Raw genomic sequence first — 23,059 nt, forward strand, 5'->3', positions numbered from 1 at the left:
TTAATCTTTTTGAAAATAACAAAGAGAGATGAGGCTGAGTAACACGGCATCCTGGAGACATTGTGGAGATGCCTAGAATAAAATAGGCAAAGGGTTATTAGGCACATTGTGGATTCACCATGAACTATAAATTCCTCATTTTCATGTCATCTTCTCTATCTTCTATCTATGTTCTTTCTTCCTTATGTCTTTTCAATGAAATTAGATCATTGTATAATGTGAAGCTCTCTGATCATCAGTAAAACCTCATCTACTCTACATGTCCAGATTTCTCTGCTCCACAATGAAGGACAGGATAACATTGGTGCATGTTAAATCTGTTGGCCAGTATTGGATTCTTACCTCATCCACAAAGTGATGGAGATGGTGCAGCCATGGCTTCAGCTCCTCAGAAGGTGTTTTACTGTGTCCTGGTGACTCCCTCTGAATATTAGAAAAATGATGATAATTTACGAGTCAATATGTCCCATACCGGAACCAAGACATCAGATCATGAATCATGCAAACAATGAACATGAGGACCATATAAACTTACACAGATCAGAAGATCATCCTTGATTTTGAGGAACATCATCAGTGACCAGTGGCGTAGCTATAGGGGTCGCAGCGGTCGCAATTGCGACCGGGCCCCTGAGTCAGGGGGGCCCACAGGGCCCCCTCACGCCAGGAGAGCGCAGCCGCAGCTGAATAACTAAAATACGATTTACAGGGGGCGGAGCGGAGGCCGAGAGGAGAGGCCCTGCGTGACACGCACTGCAGGGCAGCTGAAGTGAGAAGGGGCCGGGGGAGCGGCTTCAGTTGAGGTGCGACGCAGGACTTAGTCACGTACCTCACTGTGACCTCCTGCGTCGGATCTCGCGAGATGACGCGATGACGCGGCGCGGGAAGGCACAGTGAGCGAGGCATTGGTGACCGCCTGTACCAGGATGCCACAAGCTGTGAAGGAGAGAGAGGTAAGTATTAATTATTATTATTTTTTTTATGTACCCTACGTTCTACCCTTATTGCAGAGGCACTGGGGGCACGAGAGGAGGACCACTGACAGTACTCAGTGGACATCATAGTATTAATAAGAGGGGGACATTACATTAATAATAAAGAGGGGGACATTACATTAATAATAAAGAGGGGGACATTACATTAATAATAAAGAGGGGGACATTACATTAATAATAAAGAGGGGGACAATACATTATTATTAATATAATGGCCCCCTCTTTATTATTAATATAATGGCCCCCTCTTTATTATTAATATAATGGCCCCCTCTTTATTATTAATATAATGGCCCCCTCTTTATTATTAATATAATGGCCCCCTCTTTGTTATTAATATAATGGCCCCCTCTTTGTTATTAATATAATGGCCCCCTCTTTGTTATTAAAGAGGGGCCATTATATTAATAATAAAGTGGGGGCCATTATATTAATAATAAAGAGGGGGCCATTATATTAATAATAAAGAGGGGGCCATTATATTAATAATAAAGAGGGGGCCATTATATTAATAACAAAGAGGGGACCATTATATTAATAACAAAGAGGGGGCCATTATATTAATAATAAAGAGGGGGCCATTATATTAATAATAAAGTGGGGGCCATTATAATATACAGGGGGAATAATATTATGGGGAATGGGGGACTATCTGTCTGGCTCTAGCACAATATTGGGGGGCAGCAGGAGGAGTTGTTGAGACACCAGGAAGGAGAGGTTTATAGTAAAGTGAGGAACCTAAATTTTTTTCTGTGAAACTCTGCAGAGACGAGAAGCGGCAGAAAGAAGGTATCATGGTGGTCTTATCTCTGAATGAAGACGTCGAGGAGAGTCTACATCACAGGAGACGTCACTGGATGTAACAGGTATGGTGCGGCATTCTCCTGTAATAATATTATCCATGCACATATCTGTTTCTCGGTAGGGTAAGGGGTATATAGAATTTGACCCACACTGCCTCAGCCCGGCCCCAGACTTCAGGTAACACTGTGTGTGTTCTGAATTCTGGGGCCTCACACCCATCTACAACATTATCTGTACTCAGAGAGTTATCACTGTGTTACATAGGACTTCTAGTGATCTACTACAGTATTTGTTAAAAGGGGCGTGCCCGGGGTAGGGGGGGGGGGCACCATTTTTGGCTTGCCCCAGGTGCAGGCAACCCACGCTACGCCACTGCTCTCCTATCCTGCGAGTGTGACTGCGACTGCGAGACACACTGACTGACCTGACTGACTTACTGAGGTGAGCGTCCGACTGACCGGGGTCCTGGTCCGGTCGGTCCAGTGAGTGAGTGACTGCGACTTTGTGTCTGTCCTGAGTGAATCCGGGCTCTGACCCGCCTGGTGGGAGCGCCGGTGAGATCGTGATAATAAGCCCAGACCAGACCAGTCAATACACCCTTTAGGAAATCTCAGTATTCTCATCATGCATCATGTGACTGCAGCAGGCAGCGATCGATCAGCCAGGATTAATGTGCACAGCCTGGAAGGCCCCCCTTAGGAAAGTGACAAACTGCCCCCCCCCCCCCCCCCCCCCTCAGTCTTGGGCAAGTGACAAACTGCCCCCCCCCCTCAGTCTTGGGCAAGTGACAAACTGCCCCCCCCCCCCCTCAATCTTAGGCAAGTGACAAACTCATCTCTGCTACATCTACAATGCACAACTACAACAAATGTAATGCCAAACAGCAGTTCCTTGTGATGCCTTGGATAGCTTCCAATGGACCCACACAGCCTGTATTAACTGACCAATAACATGGAGATCCCAGTGCCAGCTGCCTTGCTGGTGGACGATTGGCATATACTTCTGCTGTGGGGTAGGGGGGGCCCAAATTGAACTCTTGCACCAGGGCCCATGAGCCTATAGCTACGCCCCTGTCAGTGACTGTGATACAGGGTCAGGTACAGCAGACGTGGACAGATTTGCCAGAACCTCTGTGGTTATTGTAACTCGCTCCAAGGTCAGAATCAGTCGGTCACTGGACTGCAGAAGAGAAGTTGAAAGAGTTACAGATTCCTAAAGTGGTTCCTTGTGTATCTTCACGGTTAAAGTGAATTTCATTTTAAGGAGTATTATGTACAAGATTGGTGAGCAAGAGAAGAGACAGCCAGATGTGTACTTACCTTTAGGTCACAAACAGAAGGCTTGTGTCTCATCATTCTTTTGTAGCATTTCATTGCACTGGTGGACATGTTCTTCTCCTGTGGAGGGTCAGAACAAGATTTGAAGCTTTTTATCATGTAATGCGTATTATACATATTATATATTGTAAAGACTTCGTTCAGAATATGTTCTAGTGGATTGTGACTGCTGATGTCTAACATAGAGGGTCAAGAGTCAAAAAGTCAGGGACCGCAAGTAGATGGTATATATAGATGGTATATATAATATATAGTGGAAAAGAATGGATGAATTATCTTGCAGTTTTGGTTTGCTTCCTAACTTTTGACTCGACCTCCATAGCCATGAATCAAAATCCTGTCAGTAGAAGACAAACTTTCTCCTTACATGTTCATTCTGCAGTTGTCTGATCATCTTGATGTCTGCGGAAGATGCTGATTTATATCTGGACATCAAGCAGCGTCTCTTGTGTGGATGCCCAGTCACGGCCACAAGTAAAATACAGAAGACCACCAGTCTGACGTCCATGGCTGAAGTATTGGTGTCAATCTGAAGACTTTCTTCTCTTCCTATGAACCTGTGTATAAGATATTAATATATATGATTATTGTACAAAAATCCTTCATGTAAATGTCCACAGCTCTGATCTTCTGTATATACACCCAGGAGAAGACACTCACCTGCCCGGTTGTCTTGTGTCTCTCTGCTCCTGATCTCAGTTCTGGCTCAAGTTTTCTCATCTTGCTCCTTTTATATTTCAGTCTCAAGGAAAGAAATTCCTTTATTGTCATGATGTAGAGAAATCTTCTCTCTAATGTTCAGAATTCAAGGGACAGCAGCCGAGGGAACTCCTTACAGATTCAGTTTCCTTACTATGCAGGTGAGATGGAGACGTCAGGTAACTGGGAGGAGACTCCTAACACTCAGAAAACTCCTACAGGGCGAGCTATGTACATAATGAGGATCCTCCGGTCACTCAGTAACTACCTCCGTATTATTACATCTGATATCTGCAGATAGCAGTAATTCCTGTATTACTGGAGGATCTTTAGCGAAGAATCTACATGCAGTTCCTGACTTTTCTTCACTCTCTATATTAGAAATCAGCAGTCACACTCCACTGACGCATATATTATAGGAAGTCATTTACACTGAATATGTAAGGTTAAGCTAAAAAACTCCTGCTCTGTCCCTTCACAGGAGAAGACCATGTCCAGCAGTGCAATGAAATACTATAGAAGAATGATGAGACACAAATCGTCTGTATGTGACCTAATGGTAAGTTCATATCTGGCATTCTCTTCTTTTGTCCATCACTTTCTTAAATAATAGTCATTTTAAATCTCCCCTAAAACTTCTAAGATACATCTTTAGGAACTATCATCTTTTCAACATCTTCCCGTTTACAGACCGATGATCTGATTCTGACATTGGACGTTCTGCCAAATTTTTCCCACCTCTGCTGTGCCTAACTCTGGATCACAGTCACTCATGATGTTCCTCAAATCAAGGATGATCTTCTGATCTGTGTTCATATGGTTCTCATATTTATTGTTTGCATGAGACGTCGTTTGATGTTTTGGTTGACCCATTACTTGCATTCTTAGGGAATCACTAGGACACAGGGAAATACCTTCTGAAAAGCTGAAGCCATGGCTGCAACATGACCATGACTTTGTGGAATATGGAAGGGTCTGACGCTGATCTACAGAGGTAACGTGCACCAATATCATCCAGGAGCAGATAAATTATTCTGGACATATATAGACAACGAGGTTTCTCTCCAGCATCTCCAGGATACTAATGGACACTAAGGATTTACTATTCCTTTAACGACCAAATACAAAAACCATCCACAGGTGACACTAAGTATAATCTCATTGCTCTGTAATAATAAAACACAATGGAACATGTTAAAGCAATAATAAAGCATGTAATGACACCACGCCGTACATGCATCACTCCAGTTTTCCATCTGTGACATTTTTTATTTTACTGTCCTACACAAAAAGCATTCCAGTATATTTCCCATGGATAGATGATACAAATAATAGAATGAAATTATGATAGCGTCCGAAACAAAACCTCTGCATCTACAACACATCAGCCCAGTCTACCTGTTGATGAGAGAACTGTTGGGTTAGGGATGAGACTGACAATGATCAGGGTAGGGGAAGAGTTTCGGCTTTAGTGTCTGTGGGTGTATTATTCAGAGGAGCCCCCAGATGAAGATGTTCCAACGAAACGCGCGTCAGGGTGTGCAGTCTTTCTGAGGAGATATCATCTTTTTAAGGGTATGTCATAACTTGGATATATTATATCTTACTCTGTATTTATAGGTAGGGTAGGGATACTGCCTCTGATTTGTAACAGGGCTTTCATTGCACACTATTAGCATAGCACTTTGCACTTTATATGTAGGGATGCCCATTCAGTAGGTTATTTTTAGTGCTCCCTCCTCTTTTGGTCATACCCATGATATACATCTCCCAGTGGTGTACTGCACTCAGTGTTTTTACGTTTGTCATCTATTTTTGTATGTTTTTTAATATATTCCAATAAATCTGTATTTTAACTACAGCTATTTAGCCTCAGTGTTTTGTTGTAGGTCTCTATATAACGCTATGGCAGCATATTCTTCAATTCACTAGACGCGTTTCAAAACCAACATATATATAATCCATTGAGGAAGAAACCGTTTTGGTTTCGAAAACGCGTCTGCTGAATTGAAGAATATGCTGCCATAGCGTTATATATACAGCTGAACAAAAAGCCTAGTAAGAGGCTGTGGCGCTCAAGGCCTCTTATAACATTTGATCGGCGGGGGTCCAGGGTGTCACACCCCCACAGATCTGATACTGATGGCCTATTCAGAGGATAAGTCATAAGTATCATCTCCTGGATAACCCCTTTAAGGTCCCCTAGTGGTTAAAAATGAAGTTAAATAAAATAAAACAGAAAAATACAAAAACAGAAAAAAATTAAAAAATATTAGCCTGTTTCCTTATTTTACAAATAAAAGACAATAAAAAAAAAATAGGTATCAACACGCCTAAAAATGGCCAAATAATTAAAATATTAAATACTTTATCCCATCACTGAATGTCATAACAGCCAAATGTATTTTTCTTTGTGGCTTCACCTTTCAAAAACATTAAATACATAGAAATAGTTCAGTAGATGATTGGCACTCTTTCTGGACTCACACTGAGACGTGTATTTTCAAATAAAAGAATCCATTTATTGGTAAAACTAAACTGATAAAAATATAAGAATGTAAAAGAAGGAGGCATATATAATCACATATATGGCAATGAGCTCTTAATATTGGACACTCAGTAAATATGATGAACAAAAAAACCACAATCAATAAATAACAAAAAGATCAGTAGATGGTAAAATTGTATATATATATATATATATATATAGATCTGGAAAAAGGACGGCACACCGGTCTTGAAAAAGTAAAAGTGGTTTTAATCAACCTTGCGGTACAACGTTTCGGATCCAATACTGAGCCTTTCTCAAGGTGCTTGAGAAAGGCTCAGTATTGGAGCCGAAACGTTGTACCGCAAGGTTGATTAAAACCACTTTTACTTTTTCAAGACCGGTGTGCCGTCCTTTTTCCGGATCCATTGATTGGGGTAAGGAGTCGATTCCCCTGGAACGTGCACCCTATTTTTTCCGTGGAGTAGTCAGTGCCGCCATTTTTCATATCTATATATATATATATATAGAGAGAGAGAGAGAGAGAGAGAGAGAATTATTCTAGAGAGGTCTGCGCTAAAGAGATAAAAAGCAATTCATGTGTATCTACAGTCAGGTCCATAAATATTGGGACATGGACACAATTCTAACATTTTTGGGTGTATACATCGCCACAATGGATTTGAAATGAAACAGACAAGATGTGCTTTACCTGCAGACTGTCAGCTTTAATTTGAGGGTATTTACATCCAAATCAGGTGAACGGTGCAGGAATTACAGCAGTTTGCATATGTGCCTCCCACTTGTTAAGGGACCAAAAGTAATAGGACAGAATAATAATCATAAATCAAACTTTCACTTTTTAATACTTATAAGGAACGTAAAAAATTGGTCTGAGCACTCAAATACTGGAATAATGCATGTATAAGGTCATAAATTGTTTATTCTCTGCAAAGCATACACAATAAAAGCAATATAAAACTGACATATGTAACAATTACGGACATAAAATGCGGACATAAAATAAACTCTGCATAAAATAGATCCAATCAATTGTGGCGATAATAGTTAATGGGGTTAAATACATGAAGTAGTAAAAATCAGCAGGTTTTGTGTGTATCCACCTCAAGTTCAGTTTGCCAATGTCATTACTTGATTAATCGGCAGGTGTGTTCCTCCACCTGTAGGGATGTACCCACTCTATTCCAAGACAGATTGGTAAAAAATGAAGCGGTCATAGGTAATCTGAAAAACAATCATAAATTAGGCGATATGGCAGAAGGGTTTGCAGTATATATGTGGCGTCCCACTGTACCGCGCTGCCTAAAACACCTTTCCGGACGGCTTCTATTGACGTAAGTGTCCTTTGTGAACGGGCCAGTTTATATGATCCTCAATTGACCAGGTTTGTGGTGAGTATTGCAGGAATCTCAAGGTGTATAATGCAGCCAGTGTCCGGCAACACCAAGGAGTCGGTGGGGTTCCAGAGGGGTATCTTTCAATCTGGATTCTTCAAAGAAGCTGTCCGGAAAGGTAAAAGGTGTTTTAGGCAGCGCGGTACAGTGTGACACCACATATATACCGCAAACCCTTCTGTCATATCGCCTAATTTATGATTGTTTTTCAGATTACCTATGACCGCTTCATTTTTTACCAATCTGTCTTGAAATAGAGTGGGTACATCCCTACAGGTGGAGGAACACACCTGCCGATTAATCAAGTAATGACATTGGCAAACTGAACTTGAGGTGGATACACACTCATCATTATAACTTGAGGTGGATACACACACCAAACCTGCTGATTTTTGCTACTTCATGTATTTAACCCCTTCATGTGAGAGGATTAACTATTATCGCCACAATTGATTGGCTCCATTTTATGCAGAGTTTATTTTATGTCCACATTTTATGTCCGTAATTGTTACATATGTCAGTTTTATATTGTTTTTATTGTGTATGCTTTGCAGAAAATAAATAATTTACGACCTTATACATGCATTATTCCAGTATTTAAGTGCTCAGCCCAATTTTTAACTTTCCTTATATACTATTGCGTTGGTTGGGTGGACCAACAGGGCTTTGTAGCACCACTCCTTTGTTAAAGGCACAGTGAGCCACTATTACCTTTGAATTTTTAATACTTGGTTGCAAATCCTTTGCAGTCAATTACAGCCTGAAGTCTGGAACGCACAGACATCACCAGACGCTGGGTTTCATCCCTGGTGATGCTCTGCCAGGCATCTACTGCAACTGTCTTCAGTTCCTGCTTGTTCTTGGGGCATTTTCCCTTCAGTTTTGTCTTCAGCAAGTTAAATGCATGCCCAATCGGATTCAGGTCCGGTGATTGACTTGGCCATTGCATAACATTCCACTTCTTTCCCTTAAAAAACTCTTTGGTTGCTTTTGCAGTATGCTTTGGGTCATTGTCCATCTGCACTGTGAAGCGCCGTCCAATGAGTTCTGAAGCATTGGGCTGAATATGAGCAGATAATATTGCCCGAAACACTTTAGAATTCATCCTGCTGATTTTGTCAGCAGTCACATCATCAATAAATACAAGAGAACCAGCTCCATTGGCAGCCATACATGCCCATGCCATGACACTACCACCACCATGCTTCACTGATGAGGTGGTATGCTTAGGATCATGAGCAGTTCCTTTCCTTCTCCATACTCTTCTCTTCCCATCACTCTGGTACAAGTTGATCTTGGTCTCATCTGTCCATAGGATGTTGTTCCAGAACTGTGAAGGCTATTTTAGGTGTCGTTTGTCAAACTCTAATCTGGCCTTCCTGTTTTTGAGGCTCACCAATGGTTTACATCTTGTGATGAACCCTCTGTATTCACTCTGGTGAAGTCTTCTCTTAATTGTTGACTTTGACACACATACACCTACCTCCTGGAGAGTGTTCTTGATCTTGCCAACTGCTGTGAAGGGTGTTTTTTTCCCTGGGGAAAGAATTCACCACAGTTGTTTTTCGTGGTCTTCAGGGTCTTTTGGTGTTGCTGAGCTCACTGGTGCGTTTCTTCTTTTTAAGAATGTTCCAAACAGTTGTTTTGGCCACGCCTAATGTTTTTGCTCTCTCTCTAATAGGTTTGTTGTGTTTTTTAAGCCTAATGATGGCTTGCTTCAATGATAGTGACAGCTCTTTGGATCTCATCTTGAGAGTTGACAGCAACAGATTCCAAATGCAAATAGCAGACTGGAAATGACCTCTGGACCTTTTATCTGCTCATTGTAATTGGGATAATGAGGGAATAACACACACCTGGCCATGGAACAGCAGAGAAGCCAATTGTCCTATTACTTTTGGTCCCTGAACAAGTGGGAGGCACAGATACAAACTGTTGTAATTCCTACACCGTTCACCTGATTTGGATGTAAATACCCTCAAATTAAAGCTGACAGTCTGCAGGTAAAGCACATCTTGTTTGTTTCATTTCAAATCCATTGTGGTGATGTATAGAGCCAAAAATGTTAGAATTGTGTTTGATGTCCCAATATTTATGGACCTGACTGTATATAGACAATTCATAGTCAGTATATGAAATATAAAATCATGCAACACTACTTCCACAATGAAATCCAACCTCTGATGGTCTATATCTGTAACTGTTTTTTATGTCCTTTTGGTGGCACTTATTTGGTATCCAGTGTGACTTGTTCACGGTAGGTTGGTAAGTATCCAAGATCCTTTTTACTTTTAGTTTGTTATCAGCCTAGGTACCTTTAAACACGCTGCATTCATACATATGATACGGCAATCTCCCCTTTGTATTCTCCCCATATGCGTACTGACTCACAGTTAGTTGCTGAGGGATCTCAGTTACTTGCCGGCCGTGGCGTCCCACGTTTTACTCAGCTTGTAGAGATCTTACCGCAGATGTGAAGTTTCTGTTTGCTCTCGTACGCTGGGGGATGGTATCAGCTAGGTGCCGCAATTGTTTGCAAGCCGCGCAACGGTGATGTTGGTAGGTACGGTCCTTTCATGAAGTTGCGGAGTGCTCCGATATATTGGTAAAATCCGGACCTATAGCTGCATCAATATTCGGGGGGTCTTCCTACACCAGATGCGTTTCGGGACTCTCACTGGTCCCTTCCTCAGTGGTTAAGCCCCCATAGTGTCCGTGCAAGATTTAAATACCGTGGATCGCATGTGTTCTTGAGCTATCTGAAAGCTGTGGACCGGAATTTGTTCCAATATGTTCTCTATTCGAACATTGATACACATACAGATTAAACTCAAATATAATCAATATATCTTCATATATCGTCTGTATTCAATATCTCATAGATACACTGCGACAACGTGTTTCATCAACTTGTATTCCCTATACACTCATACTCCGGAATTATGTGTCTATAAAAAATAAAAATACATATGTATACAAATATATAAAAAAAAGATGATTAAAAATTAAATAAAGAGGATAAAATACATTCCACATGCACCTGTAACGGTTTTGTCACGCTTGCTGTTCTCATGCGATATTGGTGCGTTTTCATCATATATGGCACCCTTGCGGTTTCTATGCGGTATTGATGCGTTTTCTCCATATAATTGTTAATATCAAACAATATGAGTATATATCCCAATACATAGGGGGAATTACATAGGTAAGTAGATAAATAGATAGACCAATGAGTAGGTGAATCTGTGTAAACAGTTCTATGAAGATATATAATATTAATGCATTTTATGCGATATGAATGGGTTTTCTTTATATAATTGTTAATATCAAATAGAAAATTATGAATATATATCCCAATACATGGGGTGAAAAAAATGAATAAATAAATAAGTGAATCTGTGTAAACAGTTGCGAGGGGCACCCGCCCTGAATCTACAGGAAACCGAACACTTCCAATTCTGCATTTCAACCTTCAGGTATTATAGAATTATATTCTAAAATTCGTCTTGATTGAAGCCTTGACATTTTACTTATATGATCGCCCCCCCAATGCCTTTCTACTCTTTCTAAGGCTGCATATTTTATTCCAGTTGGATCTCTATTGTGTATAACTTTAAAATGTTTAGACAATGTATGTTTCTCATATCCATTTCTTATATTATTCACATGTTCTGAGATCCGCTTTTTCAGGGTTCTCTTAGTCCTTCCAACATACTGCTTATTACAAGGACATTGTATAACATAAATTACGTTGGCAGAGTCACAACAAGTTGAACAGTCCTTAATTGTATGTACATATGTGCTAGAAGTTGCTTCTATCGTCATAGGTTTTTGGGGAAAAGACGTAATAGTGCAGTTTGTGCATTTTCCACACCTGTGGATTTGACCCACTGATGTATAGAGTTATATTTTTTCTTTACTGGCTTGATTGAGGGGGCTACTTTCAGGCCCAAATTCTGAACTTTTCTGAAGGTTATTGATGGATTATCAGACATCATTGGGCCTATAACTTTATCTTTCCTCACATAGTGCCAATGTCTCTTAATTATTTTACGGATCTCCCTATATTGTGTATTATATGGTAGAATCATACGTATTATATTATCAAGATCCTTTGGGGGTCTTGTTTCATCTTTAAAGAAATCCTCTCTCTTCATGTCCCTCACCTTAGTCAATGCACTTTCTACTTTATTAGTTGGATATTTTTTCACCAAAAATTGCTGCTTCATTTTTACCGCTTTTTCGAAATCATCTTCTCTTGTACAATTTCTTTTAATACGTCGAAATTAACCTAGAGGGACGTTTAGCAGCCATTTTGGTAAATGACAGCTAGTGTGTATTATGTAACTATTTTTACTGACTTCCTTCTGGTATGTATTGCAGATCAGGTGCCCATTTTCCACCTGAATCTGCAAATCCAAGAATTCAACTGTTGAACTACTTACATTAGACGCAAAACGTAAGTTTTTAGTATTGATATTCAGTTCTTCTAAGAAAATTTGGAGCTCATTTTCTCCCTTCCGCCATATGGGAAGGTCCCGAAGGGACTCTGTTTGAACAAGACCCCAGCACAAGACCTGTGCAATGATGAGTTCAATAGAGAATGGGATGATTTATTACATACACAATCATTAGCGTTAGTAAATCTAATTGTAAAAAGAAGGTCACAACTCTTGGATCAGGTCACTAACCAAATAAATATAATAAAAGAGAAAATTGCTAAAATGTCAAAAAATGAGGAGTTTGACATTTGGCAACAGAGGATCTGTAAAAGTCTGGATAAAGCTGAACAGGAAATTATACATTAAAAAATTAAAAATTTTTGCGCTAATGGTAATAGAAAAGGGAGTCAAGAAATAGAAGGGGAATTTAATCAACAGACAAATGAATATAGAAATGAATATAGAGATGAAGAACAGGGGACTAACACAAGGACAAATATAAATACACAAAACCAACATCGAATAGATTTGAAGCCTTGATGAATCAACCTTTTTTAGACAAGACCCCACCACAGAGCACGTACCCGTCAAAAAACACCCCAATCACCTGGGAAGACACGTCAGATAGAATCACAGACAACTCACCATTACAGCCTGAGACACAGACATATGTCTCAGGAGAACTATCCCAGAACATATCAGAAGCACAAAACACCACATGTAAGGAAAAGGTCATATCAAACACTGAACGACCATCCACAGAGACACCAATATGTAACTCACAGACATGAAAGGGGAAGAGAAAGATACGGAGAGGAGGAAGAAATAGGAAGCGGTTACAACAGATAGAAAATATGTCAGGACAATAATCAAATAGTTAATTTGAGCATGATTACCCATACCCCAGCACAAAAAAGTCTACTGAATAAGGGTCTGAAGTTTGCCCCCACTCAAAAATGGAATAAATTTGACACCTATATAGGTGTGGAGAAATTACCGAGAAAGATTTGTCTTAAAAAACTACTTTATAAAAAACCCTATCATAACAGGGGAACAAATGGGAAAGAGTGACCATTTCCAACATACTGATCTGAAAAGCAGATCCAAAAAATATCTTAGGCAGGAAATTAGCCAAGAACTGACGACGTTTCGACATTGTGTGGAACATGATATTAGGAACTTGAGGGACACACCTAGATACAGTAAAATAATCTCACTAGAGCTGAAATGAAAGCAGTTAGGGAATTACAGGAACAAGAGGGAATTACCATTCGCCCTGCCGACAAAGGCCGAACAGTGGTAATTCTCGACACAGCGAACTATAATATTGAGTGCAGACGACAACTAATGGATACCACTGCTTATGTGAAGTTATCTAATGACCCAACGAAGAAATACCATTTAGAACTAGCTTAATACTGTAAGAGGTGTTGACAAGGGTATTCTATCTAAAGAGGAATGTGCCTTTATATTGGATACACAACAAAGACTTCCGGTACTTTATTACTTACCAAAATTTCATAAAGACCCGTTAAACCCACCAGGCCGTCCAATAATATCTGGCATTAGCTCCCTAACCTCTAATTTATCACAGTATATTGATAAGCTTTTACAGCCAACAGTTAAAAAAATGAAATCATATATTAAAGATACAACACAGATTATTAAAATGGTTGAAAATATGCGAGTGGAACGACATTGGTTAATAGGTACACTTGGTGTACATTCCCTATACACCATAACCAACCATATGCAAGGTATGGAAGCAATGAGAAGGAGATACCTTCGGAACAAATTGGTTATATATCCTAACGCACAACTATTTTTATTTTGATATGGATTTTTTTCTCCAGATTTAGGGGACTGCTATGGGCACCAGATTTGCCTCCAGTTACGCCAATTTATTTATGGCGGATTGGGAAGAAGACACCATAATTCCCAAGCTGGGGGCAGGTCTGGTGCTCTGGCAACGTTACATTGATGATATTTTCTTTATATGGTGGAAGGGAGCACCAAATTTTCTTAGAAGGACTGAATATCAATACTAAAAACTTACGTTTTGTGTCTAATTTAAAAAAATATGACAAAAGAAGCAACTTCTAGCACATATGTACATACAATTAGGGACTGTTTAGCTTGTGACTCTGCCAACGTAATTTATGTTATACAATGTCCTTGTAATAAGCAGAATGTTGGAAAGACTAAGAGAACCCTGAAAAAGCGGATCTCAGAACATGTGAATATGTGGATATGAGAAACATACATTGTCTAAACATTTTAAACTTATACACAATAGAGATCCAACTGGAATAAAATATGCAGCCTTAGAAAGAGTAGAAAGGCATTGGGGGGGCGATCATATAAGTAAAATGTCAAGGCTTCAATCAAGACACATTTTTGAATTTTATTCATTTTTTCACCCCATGTATTGGGATATATATTCATAATTTTCTATTTGATATTAACAATTATATAAGGAAAACCCATTAATATCGCATAAAATGCATTTATATTATATATCTTTATAGAACTGTTTACACAGATTCACCTACTTATTGGTCTATCTATTTATCTACTTACCTATGTAATTCCCCCTATGTATTGGGATATATACTTATATTGTTTGATATTAACAATTATATGGAGAAAACGCATCAATACCGCATAGAAACCGCAAGTGTGCCATATATGATGAAAACGCACCAATATCGCATGAGAACCACAAGCGTGACAAAACCGTTACAGAAGCACGTGGAATGTATTTTATCCTCTTTCTCTATTTAATTTTTAATCATGTTTTTTTATATATTTGTATACATATGTATTTTTATTTTTTATAGACACATAATTCCGGAGTATTAGTGTATAGGGAATACAAGTTGATGAAACACGTTGTCGCAGTGTATCTATGAGATATTGAATACATACGATATATGAAGATATATTGATTATATTTGAGTTTAATCTGTATGTGTATCAATGTTCGAATAGAGAACATATCGGAACGAATTCCGGTCCACAGCTTTCAGATAGCTCAAGAACAAATGCGATCCACAGCATTTAAATCTTGCACGGACACTATGGGGGCTTAACCACTGAGGAAGGGACCAGTGAGAGTCCCGAAACGCATCTGGTGTAGGAAGACCCCCCGAATATTGATGCAGCTATAGGTTCGGATTTTATAATCAAACACTCCTAAGCAATCAATAACTCAATCTTCCCCCAGAGTGCATGTACTCTGGGGAGAAACACAGCTAGCGCTCCATAACTATGGACGTGCTCGTGTTACCAGGGGACGTGGCCTACATAGCGCATCACAGGGGGCCTGGCTCAGCATCGCGTCTCACACGGAGCAGCCGCGCCGCAACTCAAGAGCGCATCGCTGGAGCCCGGACAGATTAATTGGTGACAGGTTTACAAAAAGTACAGTATATAATTTATTATCACTGTAATCGAACTTACCTACAAAATGAAGGGAAAGTATAATTTTTATTGCACAGTGAACACTAAAGAAAAACGTAAAAACAATAGTGCAAGTGCGTTCGTTTTCAATTCCACAACATTAATACGTTTTTTTTCCACCTGTCCAATGTATAAAATGAAATATTAAATGGTGCCATTAGGAAATACAACCTGTCCAACAAGAAACAAGCCTTCATATGGCCATGTAAACAGACAAATAAAAAGTTATGACAGGGAGGAAAAAAACTAAATTGAAAAATGGCACGAAAGGAGTTAAAACCAGAAAAAAATAGAATTTTCTGCAAGGCACCAAATTAAATGGAAAAGAAATGGAATTATACCTTTGAAAGTTGTGAAAATGTAATCTACTTTGACCATCGTATAGTTATATGGAAAATACTATAAATGAAGAATTGAGGAGAGAGCATTCTGGAGAAAGACATCATACATCACCAGGAATGGAATCGTGAAAGAATGGATCTTCATGGCAACAATAATAATCATCATCAGAAGATCAGTATTAATGTTGAACAATTTTAATTTTACAATTTCCTCGAAATTCATATAAAAATACATAAGAAATCCAATAAAAAAAATGCAATAATATATTTAAAAACATAATTAGCAAACATATAATAAAATAAATATATTCATTATAGATATAAATATATTAAAATAATTTAAATACATAAAATATAATTTAATCTTCTTGAAAACATCAAAGAATATTTTTTTTTTTTAGGGAAATTTGACAAAAGAAAAATATTTTCTTAAATCCCCAGAAAACATTGATAAAGAGAATGAAGTTCCTGAAGAGTTTCTCTTTCCAATATTTCATAGTCACCATTTCTCATAGGATGACGAATACTGACTTCATGGGGGATGCTTGAAAATTGAATCCTCTAGACTTGTGGATCTTCTTTCAAGCTTCTTTGTAGTTATTTTCCATGAGCCCAACACCCAACATCTTCAACCATTAGCAAGATGAGGCTGAGTAACATGGCGTCCTGGAGACATTGTGGAGATGCCTACAATAAAATAAAGAAAGGGGTTATGAGGCACATTATGGATTCACCATTAATTATAAATTCCTTGTCTTCGACTTCATGTCATCTTCTCTATCTATGTTCTTTCTTCCTTTTCTCTCTTCAATTAAATCAGTTCATTGCATACTGTGAAGCCTTTTGATCATCAGTAAAACCTCATCTACTTGTCTAGACTAATTTCTTATCTCCACAATGGAGGACAAGATGATTTTGGTTCATGTCATAACGGTAGTCCGTCTCTTACCTCTTCCACAAAGTGCTGGAGATGGTGCAGCCATGGCTTCAGCTCCTCAGAAGGAGTTTTATTGTGTCCTGGGGATTCTCTCTGAACGTGAGAAATAAGATGATAAGTTATAAGTCAATATGTCCAGTACCAGAACTGAAACATTAAAGCAGGAACCAATCAAACAATTGACATGTGGACCATATAAACTTACACAGATGAGAAGATCATCCCTGATTTTGAGGAACGACATGAGTGACTGTGATACAGGGTCAGGCACATCAGACGCGGACAGATTTACCAGAACCTCTGTGGTTACTCTCTCCAAGGTCAATATCAGTCAGTGACTGGGCTGTAGAAGGGAAGATGTTCAAAGATTTATAGGTTCCTTAAAGTGGTTCCTTGTGTATCTTCAGAGTTTAAGTACATTTAATTTAAAGGAGTATTATGTAAGAAATTGGTGAGCAAAAGAAGAGACAGCCAGATGTGTACTTACCTTTAGGTCACAAACAGAGGGCTTGTGTCTAATCATTCTTTTGTAGCATCTTATTGCACTGGTGGACATGTTCTTCTCCTGTGGAGGGTTAGAACAGGATTTATTGGAGCTTTACATCACGTAATTAGTATTGTACATATTATATGTTGTAATGACTTACGGTAATTGAGAATATGTTCTAGTAAAGTGTGACTCCTGATGTCTACTATAGAGGTTGAGTCAAACGACAGGAACCACATGTAGCTGGATGAATGTAGTAGATCAATGAGTCCAGCTATAAAGTTGGTTACTCTACCATTCCACCAGCATACAATATAAAATGGAAAAGATTGGATCAATTATCTTGCACATTTCATTTCTTTCCTGACTTTTGGCTCAGCCTCTATAGTGATGAATCAGACTCCTGTCAGTACATGTTCATTCTGCAGTTCTCTGATCATCTTGATGTCAGTGGTAGATACTGAGTTATAGCTGGACATTGGGCAGAACTTCTTGTGTGGATGTCCGGTCACGGTTACAAGTAGAATACAGAAGACCACCAGTCTGATGTCCATGTCTGGAGTATTGGTGCCGATCTGAAGACTTTTTTCTCTTCCAATGAACATGTGTATAAGATATTAATACATATGATTATTGAACATAAACCCATCATGTCAAGGTCCACAGCTCTGATGTTCTGTATATACACCCAGGAGAAGACACTCACCTGCCCGGTTGTCCTGTGTCTCTTTGCTGCTGATCTCAGCTCTGGCTCAAGTCTTCTCATCTTTCTCCTTTTATAATTCAGTCTCAAGGAGAGAAATTTCTTCATTCCATCACGATGTGGAGAAGTTTTCTCTTTAACGTTCAGAATTGAAATGACAGGAGACAAGTGACAGCAGCCGTGGGAACTCCTTACAGATTCAGTTTCCTTACTATACAGGTGAGAAGAAGACGTCAGGTAACTGGGAGGAGACTCCTAACACTCAGAAAACTCCTACGGGAGAAGCTATGTACATAATGAGGATCCTCCCGTCATTCAGTAACTACCTCCGTATTATTACATGTAACATCTGTAGATAGCAGGGGTTCCTGTATTACTGGAGGATCTTTAGTGAAGAATCTACATGCAGTTCCTGACTTTTCTTCACTCTCTATATTAGACAGTCACACTCTACTTGGGCATATACAAAATTAAGTAATTTATCCTTAATTTGCAATGTGCAGGAGAAGAACACTTCCAGAAGGGCAATGAAAAAATACAGACAAATGAGACACAGCGTCTATATGTGTCCTAATGGCAGGTTCCTATCTGGCAGTCTCTTTTCTTGTTCACCACTTGCATAATAGTCTTCTCAAATCTTCCCTAGACCTTCTAAGATGCATCTTTAGGAAAGTATTATCTTTTCAGCATCTTCTCGTTTACAGCCCAGTGACAAGCTGATTTAGAACAGTTGGGTGAGGGAATAAGATTGGCAGTGATCATGGTTATGGGGGAGGTGGCTGTAGTGTCTGTAGGTCTATTACCCAGAGGGAGATCCTACAAATGATGTGAAAGATCACTGGTTTGAGGCACTCCAAAGAATAAAAAAGAAGATTGGGAGGTGATTCTGTGCGCAACAGGTGACAACAAATGATGAGGAAGGTTTCATGGGGAAAAGTGGGTATAAAAAGGGCATCTAATAGAGAAAGTGGATCCAGCACCATAAATACTTGAGTGAAGGTTTCTCTATTTCCAGCAGTGAATATTACGGCGATAATAAAGCACGTCCTCGTCACTTCCTGCTTTAGTCTACGCGTTTCGAACAAGCAATGTTCTTACTCATGACTATCAACTAACCCAAATAACCAACATATATAAAAGGTCAGTTCCGTCCTCCCACACATACAAGAAATTCAGGTGTGCATACTAATTTAATTAGTTGGGGTTCGGGTCACTTAGCTAACTTTGTTTTCAGTGAGCAAATACATCAAACTTTATAAAATGATATGTACATAACATATAACCTGAACATGTGTGGGGGATAAAAGACACTGGATAACATAATAGATGCAACATGGCTGGGCTCACAAAAAATCTTCCAAATTAAGAAACAAAATATTAAGAAAAAACATCCAGCAACTTTTGTATACAAAAACCGCAGTGTCTGAACATCCACCAATACTACCAGGTTATTTGGGGTATGACATATAAATAGTAGATTAAAAACAAAAGTAGAATACATACATAAGGCGAATGCAGCTATAAGACAACACCAGGAATTGCGGACTACTATTATGATCAATAAATAAGCATCAACTCTTTTTTTTAATTTGGTGTTTAACCTGAAAATCCAGAACGCTTCTCTCTGGGCAATTAACCTCTTCAGGTCTCCTCCTCTCTTTGGAGTGAAAACACGTTCAATGGCATACGCTAAAAAAACATATTCAAGCTTCTCTCATGTGCTGTAATAAAACGTCTCTCTGCATTGGAGATGTCTGTGTACGCAGGGTTTGTAATATAGTCTAAGTCTTCCAGGAGTCTGGATTTAAATTTCCTCGTTGTACATCCTACATATAATACCTTGCATTCCCTGCATTCTATAACATATACCACCCCCGTAGAATTACAATTAATATAAGACTTGATGGGGAAAGTGGTTAACACTGGCAGAATCATACAAATAATTTTTTAGGGACTACAAAGCTGCAGGCTCTGCACAGACTACTACCGCATCGTGTGAATCCAACATATTTCAGCCACGTTTGAGTAGTATCGCGTATGGAATGGCAAGTGAAAAGCGAGGGAGACAGAGAGGTCGCGAGGCAAGGTGGACGTCTTGAGACCACTCTATGTCCGGCTCTCAGCAATCCATATAATGTCTCATCCTCATAAAGCAGTGAAATGCATTTAGAAAATACTTGTTGTATTAGAGAGAATTGGTTACAGTAAGTGAGGACCAGCCTGGGCAATTGTTTATTTTTATCTTTATTCATAGTGTTTATAAATAACAAATCCCGGAGATTTTTTCTCTGTGCTATTGCCTGTGCTCTAGAGACCCTCCAGTGTGGATAGCCTCTGGCTTTGAGCCGCATGTTAATAGTTTCACTCGCATTTTAAAACAAATAATCCTCACTACAATTCCTTCTCGCACGAATAAATTCTCCAACGGGTATGGATTTAATCGCGTGAGGCGGAAGGTGACTGTTTGCCCTGAGTATCGTATTGCCTGCTATTGATAGGTTTAGTTTGTATATTCTGGTTTGACACACCTGTTAAGGTCAAGTCCAGGTAATCAATTGTAACCGCACTGTGTGAACACACAAAACACAGGGATCCATAGGGATTGTCATTCAAGTATTTTAGAAATGAGGTTGTGGCAGATACATCGGCGGCCCAAATAATGAGCAGATCGTCGATGTACCTGCCATACCACTCAGTCTCCCCAAAAAAGGATTGTCAGTGCTATAGATGTAGTGCTCCTCCCAATATGACATGGTAATATTAGCTAGGGAAGGAGAGCACTTAGCCCCCATAGATACTCCCTGTATTTGCAGGAAAAATAGGTAATTGAAACAGAAATAATTGTGGTTACGTAAAAATGTTGTTACCTCCAATATATAATCAATAAACTCCTCACTATGATGGCTATACTTATGTAGGTGATATTCCAACGATAATAATGCAACATGATGGGCAAAAGAATGATACAAAATGTAATTAGGCAACCATTTTTTATCAAATAAATTTCTTAAATGTCTCCAGTATCTCCCCTCAACCTCACTAACATCAAAAAACAGCACTAACAGAGTAAAAAAATAGGTAAGACATTGTCATTAAGATGGCAGAGAAGGGCGGAGTGGTGGTGGTCTTGGATAAAGGCATTTATGAACAACAGAAGATGAATATTGTGATGGACTCTTCCACATACAGAAAATTAGAATCCAACCCTATAGAATCATATAAAATGGAATATCTGGATATTTTGTGTAGAGGTAGAGATTTGGGATATTTTTCCCACAAGGAATATGTTTATCTGTGTGTGGAGTTGCCCATTACACCAATAATACATGCCTTGCCCAAAATACAAAGAGGGTTAAGCCTACCGCCGCTCCGGCCAATAATATCAGGCATAGGTTCCCTAACAGAAAGATTGGGACAGTGGTTGGATACCATCTTACAGCCTCTGGTAAAACGTGTTCCAGGTTATATCAAGGATACTGGAGACATTTTAAGAAGTTTCTTTGATAAAAAAATGGTTACCTAATTACATTTGGCTAACTACTGACGTTGTGAGTTTGTATCCTTCTATTCCCCTTCTATATGTTGCATTAATTATCGTTGGAATATCACCTACATAAGTATAGCCATCATAGTGAGGAGTTTATTGATTATATATTGGAGGTAACAACATTTTTACTTACCCACAATTATTTCTGCTTCAATTACCTATTTTTCCTGCAAATACAGGGAGTATCTATGGGGGCTAAGTGCTCTCCTTCCCTAGCTAATATTACCATGTCATATTGGGAGGAGCACTACATCTACAGTATAGCACTGACAATCCTTTTTTGGGGGAGACTGAGTGGTATGGCAGGTACATCGACGATCGGCTCATTATTTGGGTCGCCGATGTATCTGCCATAACCTCATTTCTAAAATACTTGAATGACAATCCCTATGACCTGCGTTTTGTGTGTTCACACAGTGCGGTTACAATTGATTACCTGGACTTGACCTTAACAGGTGTGTCAAACCAGAATATACAAACTAAAACTTACCGCAAATCAATAGCAGGCAATACGATACTCAGGGCAAACAGTCACCATCCGCCTCATGCGATTAAATCCATACCCGTTGGAGAATTTATTCGTGCGAGAAGGAATTGTAGTGAGGATTATTTGTTTCAAAATGAGAGTGAAACTATTAACATGCGACTCAAAGCCAGAGGCTATCCACACTGGAGGGTTCCTAGAGCACAGGCAATAGCACAGAGAAAAAAGGGATTTGTTATTTAAAAACACTATGAATAAAGATAAAAATAAACAATTGCCCAGGCTGGTCCTCACTTACAGTAACCAATTCTCTCTAATACCACAAGCATTTTCTAAATGCATTTCACTGCTTTATGAGGATGAAACATTATATGGATTGCTGAGAGCCGGATAGTAACACAGTGTTCTGGAGACATTGTGGAGATGCCTACAATAAAATAAGTAAAGGGTTATTAGGCATGTTGAGGAATCACCATTAACTATAAATTCCTAATCTTCATGTCATCTCCTCTATCTGCCATCTTTGTTCTTTCTTCCTTCTGTCTTTTCAATTAAATTAGTTCATTGCATAATGTGAAGACTTGTGTTAATCAGTAGAACCTCATCTACTGTATGTGTCCAGGCTCATTTCTCTGCTCCACCATGGAGGACAGGATGATATTAGTGCACGTCACACCTGTAGTCCAGTGTAGGACTCTTACCTCTTCCACAAAGTGCTGGAGATGGTGCAGCCATGGCTTCAGCTCCTGAGAATGTGTTTTACTGTGTCCTGGTGATTCCCTCTGAACATGAGAAATACAAGATGATGATATTATGGGTCAATATGTCCCGTACCAGAACCAAAACATCAAAACGTGAACCATTCAAACAATGAACATGAGAACCATATGGACGTACACAGTTCAGAAGATCATCCAT

General features: G+C 39.2%; 1 protein-coding gene across 1 annotated transcript; it reads right to left on the reverse strand.

The window, feature by feature from the left end:
* LOC122946576 lies at positions 1-23,059 on the reverse strand. Its single transcript, XM_044306297.1, has 11 exons — positions 23,039-23,059; positions 22,843-22,923; positions 17,408-17,485; positions 16,933-17,013; positions 16,603-16,670; positions 3,504-3,693; positions 3,119-3,196; positions 2,868-2,978; positions 536-553; positions 343-423; positions 1-72 (listed from the first exon to the last, which is right to left on the reverse strand). The coding sequence occupies exons 1-11, from the start codon at positions 23,057-23,059 to the stop codon at positions 1-3; spliced, it is 879 nt and encodes a 292-aa protein (XP_044162232.1).

Source organism: Bufo gargarizans, chromosome 9, assembly GCF_014858855.1.
Source record: "Bufo gargarizans isolate SCDJY-AF-19 chromosome 9, ASM1485885v1, whole genome shotgun sequence".
Lineage (NCBI taxonomy): Eukaryota > Metazoa > Chordata > Amphibia > Anura > Bufonidae > Bufo > Bufo gargarizans.

Excerpts from the sequence above, each read along its gene's own strand:
- LOC122946576 (XM_044306297.1), bottom strand. The coding sequence starts at position 23,059 with ATGGATGATCTTCTGAACTGT. Across the intron at positions 16,671-16,932 it reads TCCAGCACTTTGTGGAAGAG|GCATCTCCACAATGTCTCCA; the intron begins GTAAGAGACGGA and ends ATTTTATTGTAG. Across the intron at positions 3,197-3,503 it reads GACAACTGCAGAATGAACAT|GAGAAGAACATGTCCACCAG; the intron begins GTAAGGAGAAAG and ends GACCCTCCACAG.